The following is a 21053-nucleotide window of genomic DNA, read 5'->3' as shown; positions in this document are numbered from 1 at the left end:
GTACATCCACTAGTGTATAGAGTGTAGCATATCAAGTACATCCAATATGTTGCTTTAACAGAGCCTACAAGTAGCCTGGGATGACATTGTTTGTTGGTTTGTCAGTCAGTCAGTTGGTTGGTTAATCCATCTTTAACACTTGTGTCCAGAGAAAGATATTTCATAAATACTGTTGAGATTTCTGTGAAATATGTTTAGGATCCTCTCTACCCCAACCAGTCAAGGCAGATGGCCACCCACTTTGAGCCTGGTTCTGCCTGAGGTTTCTTCCCATTAAAAGGGAGTTTTTTCTTGCCACTGTCGCCAAGTGCTTGCTCATGTGTAAAGTGCCTTGAGATGACTTTTGTTGTGATTTGGCGCTATATAAATAAAGATTGATTGATTGATTGATTATTTGATTGATTGATTGATTGGTTGGTTGATTGATTGATTGATTGATTGATTGATTGATTGATTGATTGATTGATTGATTGATTGATTGATTGATTGATATTCATGGTCCTGAGATTGTTCCCATTTATTTTGGCAACTACACTGCCCAAAAAGCTTGACCAACAAACCGTGGCTAACTTTTGGTCTCTGATAAAGTTTTACCCCTTTTACACCAAAATGTAATTGCTTGATCTTGACCTGATCTTCATTCTTTTAATGGCAACCTCAGCACAAAAATTACATTTTATTTCTACAATTGGTAATTCTGTGTGATAGCAAAACCATCAGTATACTACTTGCTCTGCCCAGCATCTTGGTACTATGGGGAATGTTATTTGGCCATTTTAATTTGTGTTTTGTTCTTCCTTAAACTGTAGTATTGTAGTTTGGACCTGCTTTATATATTGGAAAACATCAGACACTGGAGTATTTTAGTCCTTCTGGCCTTGTGTCTTGAAACTAGCACTGCTACTTTATGTATATGACTTTATTGATTTGATTAGACCTTACTCACAATATCTTGGAGTGCACACTATATACTGATCGATCCATTAACTACCCGTATCTCACATAACCATTGATTTGACATTGATCTGCTTATTGGCCATTGGGAGCAATCCATCATTTTATTTTATGTATTGGGTTTTTTTTCCCAAAGCCCAAAACCAAAGCACAAATACTGCAACTTGAAGTCTTTTTGTTTTGGAAGCTAAAGGCAATATCCAAAACATGTATTATAGGAACTGACACCTCACTAACAATATCATCATTATTCACTCATGCGCATTACTTTTGTTTGGTTGAGCAGTGATCCTGCTTTAGCCCTGCTGGAGGAGATACAATCCATGATCTCCCTCTGAGGCATCACATTCTCACATGCAGAGAGCTAATATGACAGCATATTACCACTACAGCCCAGCTTACCAATAACCTTGCTGAAATATAAGATTATGTTCTGCTACACTGAGTTGTCACAGTCTTGTCCTCTCTCACTGTTAAGATATTGTTGTCATAGATCCGGACAAGGTGTTAATTTAACCTTCCAAGCCACTGAATGTGATCTTCAGCAATTGTTATTTTCATGTTAACAGTATGCATTGTGAACAAGGAGCTGGAGATGCAACAATAATAAATCACTTTCTCCTTTATGTCCCCAAGTCCAAAGTCATTAAAACCAGTGCCTGTGATAAGCATAATGACCAATAAGTCAAATGGAAATTGAAAGCATATTCCTTTGTCCTTTTGTTCATTGTTCATTTGCAAACTGCTTAATTGAGGGCACAGGTTGTCTGCTCTGTAGAAACTCACCAGCCCTTTGTTGTTAGAGACTACTACCACAAACACACACATAAGCATGCGCACACAAACACACACATACTAAAACATGTAGATCTAAAGAACTGGGAAGATAAAAATCTGACCCCTGACACACAGTTGGATGGATTGAGACAGGCTTATCTCTAGTCTCCCCGCCACACTAGAGAGCAAATCCTGCACTGTCAAACCAATCAGAGGATACATGGCCCACTCAGTCATTTATCTGCTCTTCTTCCAAGACATCTGATATCAATTGAGGAAAGATGATGCTTTTGTTGTAGTCAGGTATTAGTCAGGTACAGGTACATGTTCAGTCAAGACAGTCTGCCATCAACAGATGGTTTATATACACAATAACAACTCCCTGCGTTAATAACGTGTTAACACAGATTCATTTTAACAGCACTATTTTTTTTGTGTGTGTGTGCTTGTGTGTATATATAAATAAAACCATATATAAACCATTTTTGTTTTTTTGTTTGTTTTGGAGGGGTTTTGTTTGTGTTTTTTAAACAGAAAAAAGCAGTTGAACCAAAATGTATCACTAAAATCATTTAAATATCAGTCCAATCATTAGTCAGTTGAGCCTGGTGCAGGAGTACGAACTTAAACAGACAAAGAGGGTCCCAAAGAAGGTCCTACATGCCTAAATCATAACGCCTAGTAGTTGCATTGGAGGAAGGTCGGATCATGTTACCTTTGCAAACAAACCACTCCAGAATTTGTTTGGGACTGGACTGAGACCACCTCTTCAAAGGGTGTCAGGACAATTGTTCCCAGGGGGGAAAACAAACCAGACTCTAATTCAATTGGGCTAAACAACACAAAGTTTGAAAGCATCCTTAGTGTTTCTGGTATTCAGGGCATTAGTAAGACTGTCCTGTTACTGAAAGATCCAATGTACTATAAGTGCAATAGCCAATATATCAACAGCTGTGTAACATCTTGAACGATCCTTAAAGGTGAGTCGCTTAGTGAAAAAAAATACTTTGGGCAATGTGATGGTATCAGCCTAAATCTCAAACAGACGCTGCAACAGAGGAGAGCTTCTTGTGCTGCCAAGTCAATACCTGAGATTCACCTTATGTGTCCAAATAAAACTGTAGTGTTGAGTATGATATACTTGTACCTTCAGATGAAGTGTTAAAAAAATACCAGGAACTGTTACATTTGGGTAACCAGCATGCCGTTGGTGCAGGCAGGGGAACACTAAATAATCTCACAGCTAAAAAACACACACATATTAACACTCACATGTACGTCTACATCTTCAGACTGTGGAAAGAAACTTGGACTAAGAGAAGCTAAGCAAGCTCCACATAAATAATCAGTATGGTCATAAATATATTTGCATATAAAATGACTTTTTGTCATCATCCATCATCTTGAAAACTGAGCTCATTTGATATAAATAAAGTCAGTAAAAGAAAACAGCAAACATCTATTACCTGCTTTAATAATGGCATGAAGTGGGTCCTTGGGTGAGTAGAAGGTGACAACTACTTTGGCAGTGAATGATAGACAGATGAGTCAACCACCAGTGCACTCTGATGATAGACAGTTCCAGTGGCTGCTGTAACACTGTCATTGTGCCTGACACATCTCTTTTAGATTTAGTCCATTCACACACACCAAATCACAAAATGCACATGCAACCATTCTTTCTGTACCTTAATTTCCAAGGTCACATCCTACTAATTTAAAATCCCAGAGCTCAATTTTTTAGTCTATGAGATAAAGAGATCAACACAGCAGGACCACTGCACTGCTGAGCATGACACCAGTAGTCTCATTATTCTAACTTTGTGTCTTGCTGTGACAGGCAGAGAGTCCAAATGAAAGAATAATACAGTCCATGTGCTGGACTGATGCACCATATTGAAATTCATATTACACATTAAAAGGAGTATGGCCATAACATGAATGTATTCAGCATGTTTCATTTGATGCTATTGTACAGTAATTGAAACTGAGAGCATGTAATAAAATCAAATTTAACGTCACAAATTTAAGCCACACCACACACCAGAACTGTTCCTATTACTTAGGTTGCCACATGGAGCAAAACAAGTAAAGCAACAGGGGAAAACAAGGGGAAAATAGTTCTGATTATAATAAGGTTTGAGCAAAAACACATTTTACTCAGTTAGAATGTGGAATTATTTCAGCCTAAAGTACACACCTATAGCCAATAATGGACTCTTTTCACACAATGTCCCTCACATGTTGCCAAAGAAGTCCATTTTCAGCTTATTCTCAGTCAAGTGAATAAATGTGCCATTACTCAACACTCTCCTCATTCATTTTCTCTCTCACTCCTTTCTCCGTCACACCTCGAACAGCCACATCTTCCTTTCTTTTACCATGCCAGCAGTGCCCAGTGACAAGCCATTTGCCAAAATAGCCTTTTTATCGCTATTACTCGGTCACATTATTCTCCAATAATAACTTCTACTCTTGTGACATTTGCACAACCACTTATCCCTCAGCTTGAAATTAGCTGTTAACAAATCATCAGGCTCATAAAACTGTATAACAGGGCTTTATGTGACTGGGTGTATGGCCTTTTATGGTGCGCAGCTATAAAAACGGATTTTTTATTTTTTATTATTATTATTCCTCTCCAAAGAGATATTGTGAATATTTAATGAATTTGATTCAGATATACTTTTGTCTACATTGTTATATAACCTTGACTCTTGCAGACTACTTTGACATTAGTGAGGTCTGGGAGTTCAAATTGAACTTTGCAAAGTCTGCTTCCTACCTGAGGAACAGACGAGCCCTCAGGTCAAACATTCAGACACACAGACAGACACACAAATATTTCTCAGTGGATTCCAATGGGCCAAACCAAATCAGAATCTGGAGTATGCATTGATTTTTTTTATCTTCACTTCCAGCTCATCTGTTTCACCCTTTCAACCCTTCCCATCTTATTTTAAACAGAAGGTGAAGCATTATTTAATACCCAAGGCTAATCAAAATGGTATAAGACCAGCTTCAGCTATATAATGGAGAATGACTGTGTTTCCCCATGAAGCTGAACTATTCCATCCTCAGTCATTTTTACTTTTATGGTGCTAAGGTTACCAAACTCTTGCAGCTGTAAAAAGAATGAATTTGATGCAGAGAAAAAAGATGCTTCGAAACCAAGAAATATTGTATGTGTAACCGTGAAGTAGTGTTGACTTAAAAGGAACCCCAACTATTAAGACGTATATGTCTTAATACGCAATAATTCCACTCTCCTATTAAAATACGTCATTAGAAATACATTAAACATTTCATTATTTAAAAATCCTTGACGTTTTAATACATATTTTAACATACGGAGGCCACCATTACACTACATGCACAATGAACTCTGGGTTGATTTGAGAGGCTACTGTGCAGCTTTTGGTTGTAATTTCCAGTCTAAAGGAAACAAGAGAGGTGATGCCAGTCTTCACACCTTTCCTGGCAATAAGAAGAAAAAGAAGTGGGAAAATGCTTGTGGACGAATACAACTTCCTAAAGACTTTCGCCACTTCAGTCCTGATGCATTTGATGCATTGATGCATTAAGTCAACCACAGCTGTTAAAAGAGCTAATGGGTGCTGCTGGTTATAAGCGAAGACTAAAACCAAATGCCGTGCCTACAATTTAGTCTATGTTAAACGCCCTCCGATAGAATGTGAAATCCACTCTAAGAAATATCAAAGACAGGAGACGCTAACGTTAAACAACCCGCTCCTGCAGTTAACTCTGGAGGTGAACATGACAGTCCACCAGTTTCACCGTTGACTCTACAATCCGTAAGTGTACAGACAGTGTTCTCCAAGTAAGACCGACGCAGTTTATTCATACAACGATAGTTTGATCCAAACGCTTAAATTGAAAAGCTGCTGAAAGAAAGCAGAGCTCTTTACAACAGACACTCTCCCTTCTGGTTAGCACAGGCAAGATGTTGCTGCACAGACACCCTCTCCTTCTTTTCTCTCTTCTCCTACTCTCCTCCTCCTCTCCTCTCCTCCTCACCTCTCCGATCGTCTGTGCAGAAGACATGTTTATCTCGCTGTAGGGTAAACAGACTGGGACCGAAGACCGTTCTAACCATTTGACGTCAGTACCCAGACTGCATTGCAACGTAAACAAAATGGTGACCTACAAGTGAAGGGATTTTTATTTTTCCAATTTTATGAAAAATGAAGACACCAAGAGTGTTTTTATATCACATCACAATCTAATAAGGCCTACAAGTCTCAATCGGGGTTCCTTTTAAGCTTGGTTAAAATCATATTCAAAATATTACTTAACTTAACAACCTACAAAACAGGTTGTGTAAAAACTAAAACAATGTGAATCTAATTCATCAATTATGTTACAGTATTTGGATACTGTCTTGGTGAAATCAATGTATGCGGTCAGTATCAATATGCAGTAGTATATTTTTATATCTGTCATTATCTGATTATTGCTGCAGTTAAGGCTGATTCTTTACCTGTAAAGATTAATGCCCCAATGGCCCAAAAGCGGTGGTAAGATAGCAATGTATGCTGTGCTAATTCATCATTTCTCCATGTAACTGCAAATCTCCTTTTATAAAAATGTCAAAGCGTTTTTATTCTTCTGAAGTAGTTAGCAGCTTTTTAGCTGGTCAGGTAACAGACAGATGATAATTACAACAAACTATTTCTCAGAAATTAAATTTGCAAATTTGATATTGTTTGAACAATTCATTTAATATCGGCTGTACAACACTTGATCTTCCTAGATGTAAAAAAGATCAACCTGATATTTTCATTTCTCCTGTTTTATAAAATGTCAAAATAATGGCTGTGATGGTTCATTCTGCAGCAATTTTATCTTTAATGTTTCTCCTCGATATTGAGATACTCACTGAAAATTATATTAACAACCTCTTGGTGTGAATCCAAAGTAGACACATCATTTCTGTTGGCTACATTAGTTTTTGTTACCCTCTCAACATCATAATTCCACATTCATTTGGATGAAAATGGCATCTCTCGATTTACTTCTCCACAAGCGTTCTTAATGCCTTTGCTGCCAAAAGCATTAATGATAACATTCGTTCATGATCAACCTATTTGGAATTTTTTTTTTTTTTTTTCATTTTGAAAGTCATCATTTGCAAAAAAATAGGTCAAAATAAGGCCTTTCTTTCTTGATGCATTTTATTTACCATCAAAATAATCCAAAATTCTAGAAAAAAGTTGAAGACTATAGAAAAAATCACCGATTTTGAGAGCATACAACTGAAATAGCTCCTAGCAAACAATTACAAAAATGCTTCATCAGCAGATGTAGATTAGGTCTACACTCACTGGCAACGCACGTTGCCAAAAGCGACTGTATCATGCCTATTGGCTCAGGCTTCTACAATAAAATGTACAAAATGTCTCATATGTGGTTAACCCCTTACTTCTCTTTGAACTGAAGCAAATTATGTAATTCATGTAGAGCGACATGTGGAATACCTTTTTAGCATCAGTGGATTTTAACATGCTTGCACGTGCCAATTTGTTTTGTTTGGCGCACAAGATGAATCGGGACAGCAGGCTTGCCTTTGGGAGAACAATTTGTTTGCTTGTTAGCTTTAAGATCCTGTTTTATTTAGATGCACAAATCTGGCAGTGGCATGAACTCAGTGCCTCTGGGAGGAGGGGCAGAAGCCAAGTGAAGCTCTTCCAATTGAGCCTGCTTGCAGTACACAAATACACACAAGCCAAAAGAAGATGTATAATTTGTTCATTTTATTACTTTGTGTAATTCTACTGATCTGAAGACATTTCACCCATATGTGCATTGTGTTTTTTCCTATTTAACATTGTGTATCAGGGGACAGAAATATTAAATAAAATCGTTTGTGTTTTTTTTTGGGGGGGGGTTTTGTTTTGTTTTGTTTTTAAGGCCTGCATTTGGCAGCCTGGGTGAACTTCATGGCACTTAAATTGTTATTCATTTAATCCTGTGAAGTCTCTGAGAAATCTAATCCAGCCTAGCTATAAGAGCAGGCTGCAGTAATTACAGCAAGTGTTTTGCCCCCCCTGCAGTTTAAATGAAAGGTGTGTTTCATTTTATCAGCAAATACAGAACAAGCCTCTGAGAAGACAGGTACAGTAGGTGTGCTTTTAATTGCAGATCGTACATAGAAGAGGAATAATGTCTGATAAATAACCTGATCAGAGAGGCTTTGATTAAGATTAAATAAATCAAGTTTTGAAAGTAATAAATATCGTAATAAATGTGGCAAGGGAAGGCAGAGTTTGGAGCCATTCACTTACACTCACTCACACTTACAGATGTATGGAGTATGTGCAGTCAGTGCCACAAATCAGTGTCATTATAGATTTAAAATTTCTGTCATTTGAAAGTCTCTTTAGTGCCAGACCCACTAACAGTTAACAGGCATGTACTGTATGTTTTATGGTCACAATCTTCACGTCTCTCATAAAACCGTCAAATAAAACTGCAGACAGACATTCAAAGCAAACAAGCACAGACATGCTTGTACTAGAAGACACTGGTGAAGAAGCTCAATCATATATGGAAAGCAAAATATAGTGCTGGTACAGATCCAGCAGTAATAGATAAATAAATGTTTGACTTAAATTTAGGTCGCCAGAAATGATGACAGCTCCACGTTACTTTGCTGGATGTACACGTAAAAAACTAAACACAAATTACATTTGTTTTGCAGATACTTTTATTTATTATGTTTTTTTTCTAGTTTTGTGCTACATAGATTTTGTGTAAAAAAGATTAGATGATTAATCTATCAGTTGATCCACAGAGAATTAATCAACAATGATCAATTTAAAACAACATTTACTGAAGCTCAGCCTCTCAAATGTGTGTATTTGTTACTTTTCTGTGTTATATGCACTATACATTGAATACGTTTGGATTTTGGACAAATAAGGAAAATGTTGGATGACCTCCTCTTGGGCTTTGTGAAACCGTGAAGGACATTTTTCACTATTACAGAATTTATATTGGTTTAACCAATTATCAATTAACGAACAGATTGTTCATAAGTCAAAGCACACCACATAAACAAGTTCTCAGTCACCTGCCCTATTTGACAGAAAAGAGTCACAGATGAGAACTTTTGTGTTGTGTGTTGGATACCAACATAACCATCTTTCTGTACTAGAGAATAACTGTCATGTGTTACTCTGCTAACCCCATGGATTTTAAGCATCTTCCTTTTGCTGGTGACCCCTTGGCTTGTCCTCAGTAAAGCATCAAGCTTTGAGAACCAGTGGCTTATTGTACGCCTTAAAGTGTACATTTCCTACATTGTCCTTCAGATAATCTATTAAGTGGGTAATTTAGTGTTTCTGGGTTGTGCCAACGCCCTCTGGCTGCGTACAGGGGAGTTGCATCATAAACTCTTCCTCACTGAATCTCGCCTTTCATGTCACTCCAGTGCTGCTTGTATGTAGAGACACAGCCAATCTCTTCCTCATGACGCCAACGAGGCTGGGCTCAGAGGGCTTCGATCATAATATTTAACACACCCACCCTGGATGAACACTTGGAAGGAAGACAAGGCGGTGTTAAGAGGACAAATGACAACCGGGATCCCTGCACCTGCCAGCCAGTCTCGGATTCGACTTCAACGAGGCTCGCAGAAAAGCAGCCGCTCCTGACAAGAAGCGGGACAGCATGCAAGCAAGCATCTTGCAGCGCATCACTTGTTATTTTCATGGGATTTTGTTTTTCGTTTTTGATTATTAATATATCCTAAATATTTTCTAAGGCTGTGTTTTTGTGGACTATATCAATCTCTCGTCACTTTTTCCCAAGAAGACAGTTATGACACATTTGACATCTTAACTCCGTGCTGGCAGCATGACAAAGAAGGAAGAATATCTTTGCTTATAACAGGACTCCCCTCCTTCCTGTTACCTCTTAACGATTTATGTAGTGGTCCGTCCTCCTGACACTGTATCCTATTCAACAACGCAATGAATGAAGAGCACTTTTTGAGCCGCTGCCAGTGAAGTATCCAGTGCTCACAATGCATCGGTCTGTCCACCTGTCTGGGAATGAAGAATTGGGACTATTATAAAGATAATAAAGAAGACTGAGCACATCATGGAGTTATTAACATAGGCTCACACGCAGTATGTGTGCAATGATCATAGAAAATATTAACGTTGCTGCTTTGTCATCGCATAACACTGTTGGACATCAATGTCGGTGCAGTAAGGTGCGCTGCGCTTAAAGCTTCCCCTGTGTAAAGAAAAAAAAAACATGATAAAGATGATATTGTTTCGTAAATTCAGAGTGTTGATTCTCATGGTGTTTTTGGTAGCCTGCACCATGCACATCATGATAGACTTGTTACCAAAACTGGAGAAGAGGGCGACTGGAGCGGACAGCGGAGACGGCGGCTGCCAGTGCGCTCACCACCCGGGCAGCGAGGCGCAGGGCTGGGGGAAGCAGCGTGCCAGGTCGGCGGCGGCTGAAGCGGGCTGGCCTAACAAGCACACACTGAGAATCCTGCAGGATTTCAGCAATGAGCCGAGCTCCAACCTCACATCACATTCCCTGGAAAAGATCACAGCGGTCGGGGACAGAGTGGAGTCCATCAAGCGGATGAGACCGGGGAAGGCGGACGACCACAAGCCGCTCATTGGAGACGCGAGCGGGGGTCGCACCGTCCCTGCCCACGGATTCTCCCGACTGTCTGCTCTGTTTGAACATCCCTTATACAAGACTGATCTTCCTCCTCTCACAGACGCTGACACTTTATTTAACGTCAACACTGACATCAGGTTTTATCCCAGAGCAACAGGGAACCAAGGATGGTAAGCTGATGGGAAGGGAATCTGTTTAACTTGAAGGGTTACAAGTGGGACCATGAACAGTCAGACTGCTTTAAACATACAGTATTTGACTGGTGATGCAAGGATGAGGGGATGCACGTAAGTGACAAAAAGTTGGTGATAACAGGCTACATATTTGCTATTCTATCTATCTATCTATCTATCTATCTATCTATCTATCTATCTATCTATCTATCTATGTGTTTAATAGCAGACAGGTCCTTATATCACTTCTCCTCTGCCCTGATAGCAATGTCCACTTATCTATCTGCTGCATCCATCCATCTCTCATTGTCATGCCATCTTCTCCCGTCTTCTGTGTTTGGCCAGGGAACTTCTGATTCATCATCCTTCAGGATTTTTATTAATATTCTTTGATTATCTTCAGTCAGTGGAGCTGCATTACAATAACCGTGTATTCATAATATTAACAAATCTATTAAGATAGAGTGTTATGTTCCAATTCCTTCAGCATCAATTAGTCTGATACAGCTGGACTATATTAAGCGAGTTTCATACCCTGCAACAACTAACCATCTGCTACACAGACTAAAATTAATCTACTTGCACCACAACGTCTTGTTAAGTCTCCTCTCCTCTCCTTGCTTTTCAGGCACAACGAGGATGGGAACGAAGAGGAGGAAGAGTTCCCTCCAACAGCAGAGGTGACGGCAGAGTCTTACCCCAACTGGTTACGTTTCCACATCGGGATCAACCGCTACGAGCTGTACTCCAGACACAATCCTGTGCTTGATGCCCTACTGAAGGACCTGGTCACACAGAGGATCACCAGTGTGGGTGAGTCTGTCAGGGAGAGCTTTGCTACCAAGGTGTGAGTGTGAAGAGTAGAGGTTGTTGGTATATGTTGCATGTGTGAGTTGAAGTACTGTGCCAATATTAATAATTTGTCTTCTGTTAATTGGCCTGTTGTGTTGTTCAGCTCTATTTATGCTACAGCTCAGCAGTAATGTCCATTCATTACTGCGGCATGAACAGGCTGTGTAGCCTGTAAAGTTTTTTGATAAATATGTATTCACATAACTTGCATCTGCTGGCTTAGCTGCAGCTTCAGGGGCTCTTCCACCTCGACGAAAAAAAATCCTGGGCTATTTTAATAGTTTCAACTTTAAGACATCCAAGGTAATGAGGTTTGTGCAAATGACTTGTCTGAATGTACAATGAATCACAATACAGGTGTTCTTCTTTGTACAATATGACTGCATGTGTGTGGGAGAGGCCAAAAAAAAGCCTCAATCATACACATCTGGCCCTTTATCTGCAATTCTGCTTGAGTGTGCAAGTTCATAAGCCTGTGTTCAGCTGGCCTTTCTCTTGGGAGGTTGATATAGATCCTAACAATCTATGTTGTTTTTTTTAATGTGTGTGTGTGTGTGTGTGTGTGTGTGTGTGTGTGTGTGTGTGTGTGTGTGTGTGTGTGTGTGTGTGTGTGTGTGTGTGTGTGTGTGTGTGTGTGTGTGTGAGAGAGAGCATGTGGCATGTGTGTTGAGACCAGCATATTTGTTAATTAAGTGGTACGGCTCCAAAATGACTTCACTAATCACTAATCACTAATCGTGTGTCGTGAAGTTTTTGTTTCTGTAAAATTATGATTTAATTCAACATTCTTTAAATGTTTTATATTTAAAGTCCCCATTCAGCAATTGCATTTCATCTGTCCAATCACAACTTAAAAGAGAACATGCACTGTGTTCTCACAAATACAAGTAAGGATGGAGAATGAGGTTAATTGTAGAAAAGAAAGACGTGAAAAACCTGGCTACCTTCCATCATCAGAAAAACCCTTCCTTCTATAGTGTGAATGTCTAAACATTGTCATTTTGAGATGCATTGCTTTTACAGGATGATTAATATGTGCAAATTCTATGCAAAAGTATGTGAGTTTGTTTGCTACAGTTAGAGTGAGACATTAGATATGAGAGAGACTATACTGTAGCTACTGCTTTGAGACATTCCTCACTAAAAAAAAGGCAATAAAAGTGAAAAGATTTTAAGCTACTAGTGTGCACTGAAAATTAACTGCTCGTAATATTGGTGTCATCTTGACTAAAGCTCTATTGTGAAAGAGATTGTGTCTAAGTGTGGAAGAAAGTGAGACAAAGAACTGTGATTAATAATCATGACCACAAAATAACTAATATAGTTAGGATTAGCATTTTTGCTATAGTCTACTGTTCTCCTCCACTGATGCATGTTGGGTATCTTATCTATGTTTCTGTGCGTCAGTGATTCCAAAAAGACTTCTTTCTGAAGCTTTTTCCACTGTCTCATTGTTGTTAATCCCTTCATCGTTCCCACACTGCCCACAATCATTCATGCCACACATATCAGACTGTGCATGTTCTGCTTTGTATCCCTCTCTTTATAATGTATAAACCATCAATCTGTACCCAGACTCGATAAAAACACAGTCTGTCTGCAGAAAAGAAATTGCAGTGCAGGCTTTGTGTGTGCCTGGAAGCATGGAGCTTTTGTGCCCCCTAATTGGCGCTCACACTTAGCACTTATCTGTCTCACTAAAATTACAAAACACAGACATTAGAAAGTTTCCCTGTTCAGCATTTTCTCCGCAATATTACTTCCCTCTCAGGCTGCCTCCCTTCTGTGTCTGTCTGTGTGTCGGGGCAGGCTGTGGCCTTTTGTTCAGTCTTCAGTGGGACTCATAAATCATATGCACTGTATCGTGAGGTGGCACAGGTGAGAGCAGGGTGGATTTATCATCATGGTGTGGAAGGAGGACCTGATGGTGGCAGGTGAGGCCCAGAGTTTTCTCAAAGACCAGAGAATGTGAAGGTGTAGAAAAGAAAACTTGGGACATATGATTAATATGTGACAGCTCGGTGAAACAGAGCAAGAGATATATAGTTAGATCAACAGAAACACATACATTCACTCACTCATACTAAGACAGACAGTCTTAAGGAGAATCAAAAGAATGTATTGTTGAAGTTTAGTGTCGTGCAAGTCATGTTTGATTGTATGTCAGCACAAGATACAATCCAGAGAAACAATCAGCTGAGCTTTGCAGGGGTTTTTCACAGGGGGATTAGCTTTTGTAGTTTTCGATTAGAAACAACATTTTAAAAGCGAACAGCACAGAGCAGTGAATTGAGGCCAGTTCCTCAAGGATTGTGGCTTATGGGTTCAAGGTCGCAGCATTAAAACATAGTTCAGTCATTTGCAATCTCTTAAAGGTTTTAAGCATGCGGTATAGCTGTACCAAGTTTAAAGATTACTCTGGGGCACTATCCACTTGACCTGGCTTCAGCAAATCTGGTACATGTGTAGGCGCAATGCTCTCAGTGTATTCTTTGGCTTTGATTTCACTCAATGTCCATCCTCTTTGGTGAAGAAAAGGCGTTGGCCTGAGGCTGCATAGGTTGCACTTCATACAACAGTGCATGTAAAATCCAATAGTGTTTGAAAACGTGTCAACATAAATGAGAAGACTTGCCAGCAAGTGAGTAAGACAAACAGAGACAGAGAGAGTATGACAGAGAACATAAAGAGATGGTATATACAAACAAAAAAGAGGAAAAAGCAGGTGAACAAACTGAGCAAGCTCTGACAGAAAAAGAATAAATAAACAGAAAAGACAGCTCTGCGCAGGGGGTAGTGTGCAACCAGCTACTCAGCCAGCAAGCCAGCCAGTAAGTGGGTCCACTACAGGGGGCTTATGTTGATATTGGGGTTAGGCAGAAGCGCGGTGTTGTGTAATATGCTCAAGTTAATGCTCTGTAATAAATGGGCAAATCCCCCGAAAGCCTGTCCATTATGACAGAAACACAAGGCATTTATACAGGGCTGGCGGTCCCTTTGTTTGAGACAGAGGCAGGCAGAGAGCTCACAGTGAGTCTCCATCAGCCTCAGGGAGACATCATGACTGATAGTCAGAGAGACATGTGCCCTGGCTCCTCTTCCTGGGTACACAAGGTCGGATTGTGGGAGTGAGAGGGAAGTGGTATTTAGGTAGACTGTACACTGTCGATGTTACATACTAAAATACTACACTCACTCATCTTTCTCAAAGCATCATGGACCCTCCTAAAGACCATGTTCGCTGCAAGAACTCACAGTCACTCTGTCCATTACCATGTTTAGCTCCCCATCAAACCAGAACTAGACACAGGTGTTAGCAGATGCTTTTCATGCCACTTCTTGCCCTTACTTACACCCCAGCTCTTAACTACCACAATTGCAGTTTGATTGTATAGTGTCTGGCAAACTGGTCAGCAGATGTGATTGCTCTATTATGCATTCATGCAAAATTGTGTTTTCCAAATCGGCAAATAATGAAACAGCTGTGCATACGTGCGAGTGCATTTGTGTGTGTTTATGTTAATCTCTGTGTGTATGTGTGTGTGTATGTGTGTTCATGCTTCAGTCAGTTTAGATGGTGACCTAACATCTCACTTGTTTTTCTCCCAGCCATGAAATCAGGAGGCACCCAGCTGAAGTTGATCATGACTTTCCAGAACTATGGACAAGCGCTGTTCAAGCCCATGAAGTAAGTGGCGCCGGAACTGACTGCATGATAACACAGTTAGACTACATTTACATTTTAGTCTACACCACAGTGTCTGGGTATTTCAGATGTTACCATTGTTGGAGTGCCGTTATTAATAGGGGTTTTTCAGCTATAAACACATTCCTCAGATTTCAGCAAATTTGCATTCCCCCCTAAAATAACTAACATCAAAAATCTGTTTGATACACTTGGTTTGATGCGCCCACTTGTAATGCACATATTTCAAGAAGGCTACAGGAAATCTCATCTGAATTAGTGCCAAGCACTGCCACTGCATCTCTCAGTGCGTTCAGATACACAGCTCTCTCCTCTATGTGATCTTTTTCTGATGAGGAATTGTCTGTCTGCTTTTTAATTAACATCAACAGGCTTATGTGTTAATTAAAATGAGCATTGAGCCATCGTGAAGATGTCTTTGGGGAGGCATATATGCTGGCAAAGGCGCATTGCACATGAAAAAGAAATACCCACCCTCTCAGCTGTCTGAGTTTTGCCTGACCAATTCCCATGCCAACACGGATAAACAGCGTCCAGGCCAACTGGGCTGCAATCAAAAGTAATTGCTCAGGAGCCTGGTTTGATTCCTATGAAATGCAGTTTTTTTTTACATGAGAGCCTCAGTGGAAAGTATTAGATTCTGGGAGAGAGAGAGAGGAGAGAAGGTAGAGACAGACAGAAGGATGTTTGTTTGCATTTCTATACATGCACGGGTGAGTGATTCTGTGGGAAGTGTCTGTTGTTGATAGAGGCACAGGTGTAGTTTGTGATGATTTTTTTCCTACCATGGCAGCCAAAGTCACATTAGTGGGAGTATAAAGAGTTCAGGCTTGTGAGTCTTACATCAGCTTGAAAATGAATGATGAAGTGTTGCAACTGAATATCTTTTTACTGTCAGGGTTTGATTTATGGAGAGGCTGCAAAGTTTATCCAGAGTTTATTCACCTAGCGTGAGTTCAATGGCCCTTTATTCTTTAATATATATATATATATATATACAAAAAGCAGAAGCAGTGGCAGTTCAGAGTTGGACATGATTGGAAAAAGTCATTTTTCTGTGTCCTAACCCAGCATTTCATTTCAAGGTCAGTCAATGACTGAATTTTGCTAGAATATGGAGTATTGTTTACAAAATTAGCCTCAGAGAATGCGGTCCAAACTATGGCAATCTGAGCATCAACTGCCACTTTCATACATGCAAACCTTTCAAGCCAGTAGCAGCACCCAGCAGGCACAGTCACCATAGATTATCCTTTGTTTGTGTGGGTAAATTTGAATTGATATTAGACTTGACTAGACATTCAGGGGCTGTTTCAAGGCAACATGGGCAATTGGACAATATGCGTGCATGCATGTATTATTGTTATGTGTGAGTGTGTAGTCTTGGGCTGGTACCACAGTCATGTATTGTCTTGTTCTTGACATGTAGGCTAGATTGTGCTTTGTCAAATACAACAATAATGGTAATGACTCCCTTGGGAATAAGGTTTTGTGTGTGAAATGTCTGCATGACAAAATAAGTACAAGCCATTAACACATTCATAAATTCCATCATTCACATGTATAGTATATGTGCAATCGCAGAACTTTTCAGTGACAGTGCACAATTTCAGTGATAGAACAGTATGCCACATTTTCCAGTTTTACCTTCAGATGATAAAAAAGATTAATTCAGAGTTATGAGACTAAGGTATGAGCTCTGACTTTCATTTTTAAAACTTAAATTATGGTGTAAACCCAGCATAGATTGTATAATATGTGGCACTGTCCAGTAAACTTGAAAATGTAAAAGTCTGATTTCTTCAAGCAGATATAAGTAAAGCAGTCTTTCTCAGTTGCTGTCAAAAAACATTTTGACAGTAATTGCACATCAGCTTCTGAATTATATGCTACAGATTCCCACAGCTCTTTATTTAGCCTGTCATATTTTATTGAAATTCCTTTCCTTTGACTGTCACAATCATCTGTCTCAGTGTTTACAGATGCTATACAAAAGTCCTCAGAGCGGAAATACAAAAATATCAGACAAATAATGTAGAAAAATAACCTCTGTTCTACTTTTGTTAAAGCACATCATGAAGTTTTGCTGCATCTATACTGGCATTTGATGTGTCCCACTTTTATTTTAGGAATGGTGGTGCATTCTGGGTACAGTAGTTCAGATCGTTTCTGTGTTGTATTGTTTTTCTTGACCTGTCCCTCTGTGCAGCATCAAGTGGTGCTTCAAAGAGGCTTTGATGTTTCAGGCCTCCTTTGAGCCAAATGCAAATCTGTACACTGGCATGGGCCAGGAGACTGCACAAGCTGACAGCTTGCCAGACACCTCCACACTATGTTTTCTCTGTGCAGCTCTGGGAAAGAAAAGTTTGGCGCTTGTTTTCATCTGTCTGACTAACTCTATGATTGTGTTTGATGTGCGCCTACAAAGAGGTAGAAAATGCTTGTTTAGTTTTTCAAACTGCAATTTGGAGCTTTAGATTACAGTAGAATTTTTCCCCCACAAAAATATCTCAGTGTTTGTGATCCATTGCCTTCCAAGAATCTGACAAACAAACATGCAACTGTAGGTCTTTACTTGTAGGTATTGTAAATTATCTTTGGGAGGTTCCTCTAGGTATGCAAAACTACAGGTATCTACACCAATTATAATGTCATGACTACATGAGAGTGAAAAACAGAGAAATCTTGCAGTGAAGTGGGAAAATCGAAATTACTATGAAATAGATTCAATTTGAACTAAAGACAGGAATATCAGATGGCTTTGAAAAAGAAGGATTGAAGGGAAAGTAGGGGGCTCAAAATGTGGCATGAGAAAAGAGAGACAGCTGATATTGGAAGACAGATGAGAAACAGCGATAGTCCAGAGGGCAGGGGAGCAGTTAGCACTGCCAACCTGTCAAGGAACTGGGTCTTCCAGCTGGAACCAGGCTGCAAGCCGAGTGGAGACCCTCCATGCCAGGCCTCCATGTCTGTCTGGCTCATGTCCCCAGTACCCATCCTACCCACTCCCTGCCAAGATCCTGGTTGTGGTGTGTACACAGAACCATAATGTTCATGTCATGCTAATTGGATTTGTCAGATGGAGGGTTGAGAGATTGAGGGAGGAAGTGTAAGAAGTCTTATTTATGCAAAGAAATAATTAATTTCTCCATCACACACTGTTTGACAAGACTGTTTCCAACCCCCTTGCTCTGATTTTGTTGATAGCTTCATGGTTCAAAAATGGTTTATACATTGCAAGAATAACAGGAATGACTTTGATTGCCCCTGTTTGTTGTGCACATGCTCCAGTCCTGCCATGAGCTGTTATATCAGCACCAAGGGTTCATTACATGTAAACAAGTCTGCTAAAACATATATGTAGGGCATGCATTCCCATCCTTTAGCATTCGTGCCATGTTTATTCACCGTGGGGGAATCAGGATATGTCCTCCTCTTGTATCTCATCTGGACGAACCCGATCGGTTTTGACAAGCCTGGCCTCTTAGCGCTTGTAAAGCCAGTGGGTTTGGTCGTTCAGCCTGCAATACCCAAGAGGCTGCTTCATTTTTATTATCTACAGGCTATTTCATAACCACAAGTCCATTGGAGGGCTCATTGTATCTATTGTGCCCCAGTTGGGTTTTGACTGACATTCTCCATGGATCCTCTCTCAGTAGTGAGGAATTCTATTAGGACTAAAACAATCTAATGTCCCTGGAGAAAGCCTCTTCCTGCTCTGGTTATTGATCTGATCATGAAAAACTTATGATTTTATTATTGATTTACATGCATTCATATAAAGGACAGGAGGAAATGGAGCCATTCATAAAGAGTCTTTAATGGATTATGGTTTTTATGTTGAGTTTGACACCAGAGAGTTCACCAACTGTGTACAAATATCTAATATATACAAGCACTGGCATTTAATCTTCTTCATCCATAAAGACTTTTATGATCACAACTGTAAAGACTCATGACTCTAATAACAAGCATCTGTGGACCAAATGACAATAAAAGTCCACAGATGGCTTTGTCCCTGTCTGTCACACAAGCTCTCTGTCAGCGACAATCGTGAATAGAAGCCCAGTGAAATCCAAAGAGTAGAAGAATAATGGCCACACATTGTGTAAGGAAAGCCGAATCACATTGAGCTTCAGATGATTCAAACAACTGCCATTGTTAACAACCCGAACGTCTCATTTCATGTAAATTAACCACTATAAGCAAGTAAATATATGCATACATTACACAGACACACATACAATCCCCTCCTGAATTCTTCACAATGGCTTATCTGATGTCTTTTTCACTATAAGGCCTGGAAGGGAAAAGATGTTGTTGAGATGGGATTTTTTTTTTCGTCTTCTTTGGTTGTTATATGTTAAACAGTGTTTCCCCAAAGATCTCCCACGAGGGCCGTAAGAATGCCGCTGGCTCTCATGAGTTGGACACACTTTTGAGAGGCACCGTCTGAGCTCATCTTAGGATGTGTGTGTGTGTGTGTCTGTGTGTCTGTGTGTGTGTGTGTGTGTGCGTGCGTGCGTGCATGCGTGCGTGCGTGCGTGCGTGCGTGCGTGCGTGCGTGCGTGCGTGCGTGCGTGCGTGCGTGCGTGCGTGCGTGCGTGTGTGTGTGTGTGTGTGTGTGTGTGTGTATGTGTGTGTGTATAGAGACACAGATGAAGCATGTTACTACAGACAGCTGTTCGCACAGCTGTGGTGCACACACATTCACTGTACATATGCACACACAAGTTGCAGAGAATAGGATGCTGTCGGGGTTATGAAGTTCAAGCACCCTCCATCACCCAGGGCTGGTGTTGGAATATCTGTGAGCAGCAAGCCAAGCCGCAGCTGTAGCTGCTCACTCAGAGCTGTGGGTATATTACACAGAAGGTGATGACTGCAAGCCCACGCTCTGCCTACACACACAATAGAAAACTATCTTATTCAGCCCCGACACTCACCATTTAACACTTCCCTGATGATTTCTACTGTGATTTCTACAAGTAAAAAAGCCTTGAAGCATATAAAGCCACTTAAAATGTGACGAAGAGTCGAATCTTACTCATAATAAAAACCTTCAGCTGAGTTGTCACATCTTTCTTTTCACATGCTGATAGGTTACGTAAACTTTGGCAGTGCAACTTTGTAGCTTCATCAGCTTTTCTGGTTGAACGGTGCTTGGCAGAGGAGGAGAGACTCCTCAGGTTTTCAGCAGCCCCTGATGTGCTGTCCTGGCATCAGAGAGGCCTCTAAGTCGTCCCATTGAGTCCATTCAGGTCACACAGACACACATAGGATCAATCACCTGCCAAGGGTAAGAGCTGTTCAGGATGCCAAGCAATCTGTCTGAGCTGGCCATTGAAATCAATGACAATTTGTTCAGACCAGGTGTTGTTTGTTCACAAGTGGGCAGGGATGGAAAAGAGGATGAATTTGATAATTTGAACTGAAGTAAGTGTGTGTGTGTGTGTGTGTGTGTGTGTGTGTGTGTGTGTGTGTGTGTGTGTGTGTGTGTGTGTGTGTGTGTGTGTGTGTGTTGTGTGTGTGTGTGTGTGTGTGTGTGTGTGTGTGTGTGTGTGTGTGTGTGTGTGTGTGTGTGTGTGTGTGTGTGTGTGTGTGTGTGTGTGTGTGTACACACATGTTCTCTTAAGTGTCTGTTCATCTCATAAGGGTTTTTTGATTCTCTCTGTGTCCGTATCTCAAGCATTTGTCTATGCTTTTGTTTGTCTTGTATATGTTTGTGTGTAGGGAGAGCAAAAAACAGAAAGAGGGATATAAATGGAATATAATGTCAGATGCATGAAGCAGTGAAAAAGAAACCTGACTGTGGTGTATTTGATGGATGTTGACAGTAAAATGTTGCCTCACAGTGTTGTGCAACATTTCACTACAAAACCAACTGACTGTTGGGTGCACTGAAATCCAGGTTACACATG

General features: G+C 40.2%; 1 protein-coding gene across 1 annotated transcript in view; it reads left to right on the top strand.

Moving 5' to 3' along the window:
- The first annotated feature begins 9917 nt into the window (after positions 1-9917).
- The window catches only part of fam20ca (FAM20C golgi associated secretory pathway kinase a), a 33227-nt gene continuing 22091 nt past the window's right edge, over positions 9918-21053 (top strand). Inside the window, exons 1-3 of the mRNA XM_062438719.1 lie at positions 9918-10571; positions 11203-11387; positions 15036-15114. Coding sequence (XP_062294703.1) covers positions 10015-10571; positions 11203-11387; positions 15036-15114 — 821 coding nt within the window. The 5' untranslated portion in view covers positions 9918-10014. The remainder of the gene's footprint in view (positions 10572-11202; positions 11388-15035; positions 15115-21053) is intronic.

This window comes from Scomber scombrus, chromosome 18 (assembly GCF_963691925.1).
Source record: "Scomber scombrus chromosome 18, fScoSco1.1, whole genome shotgun sequence".
NCBI classification, from domain to species: domain Eukaryota; kingdom Metazoa; phylum Chordata; class Actinopteri; order Scombriformes; family Scombridae; genus Scomber; species Scomber scombrus.
This window is presented reverse-complemented; position numbering and strand designations above follow the sequence as displayed.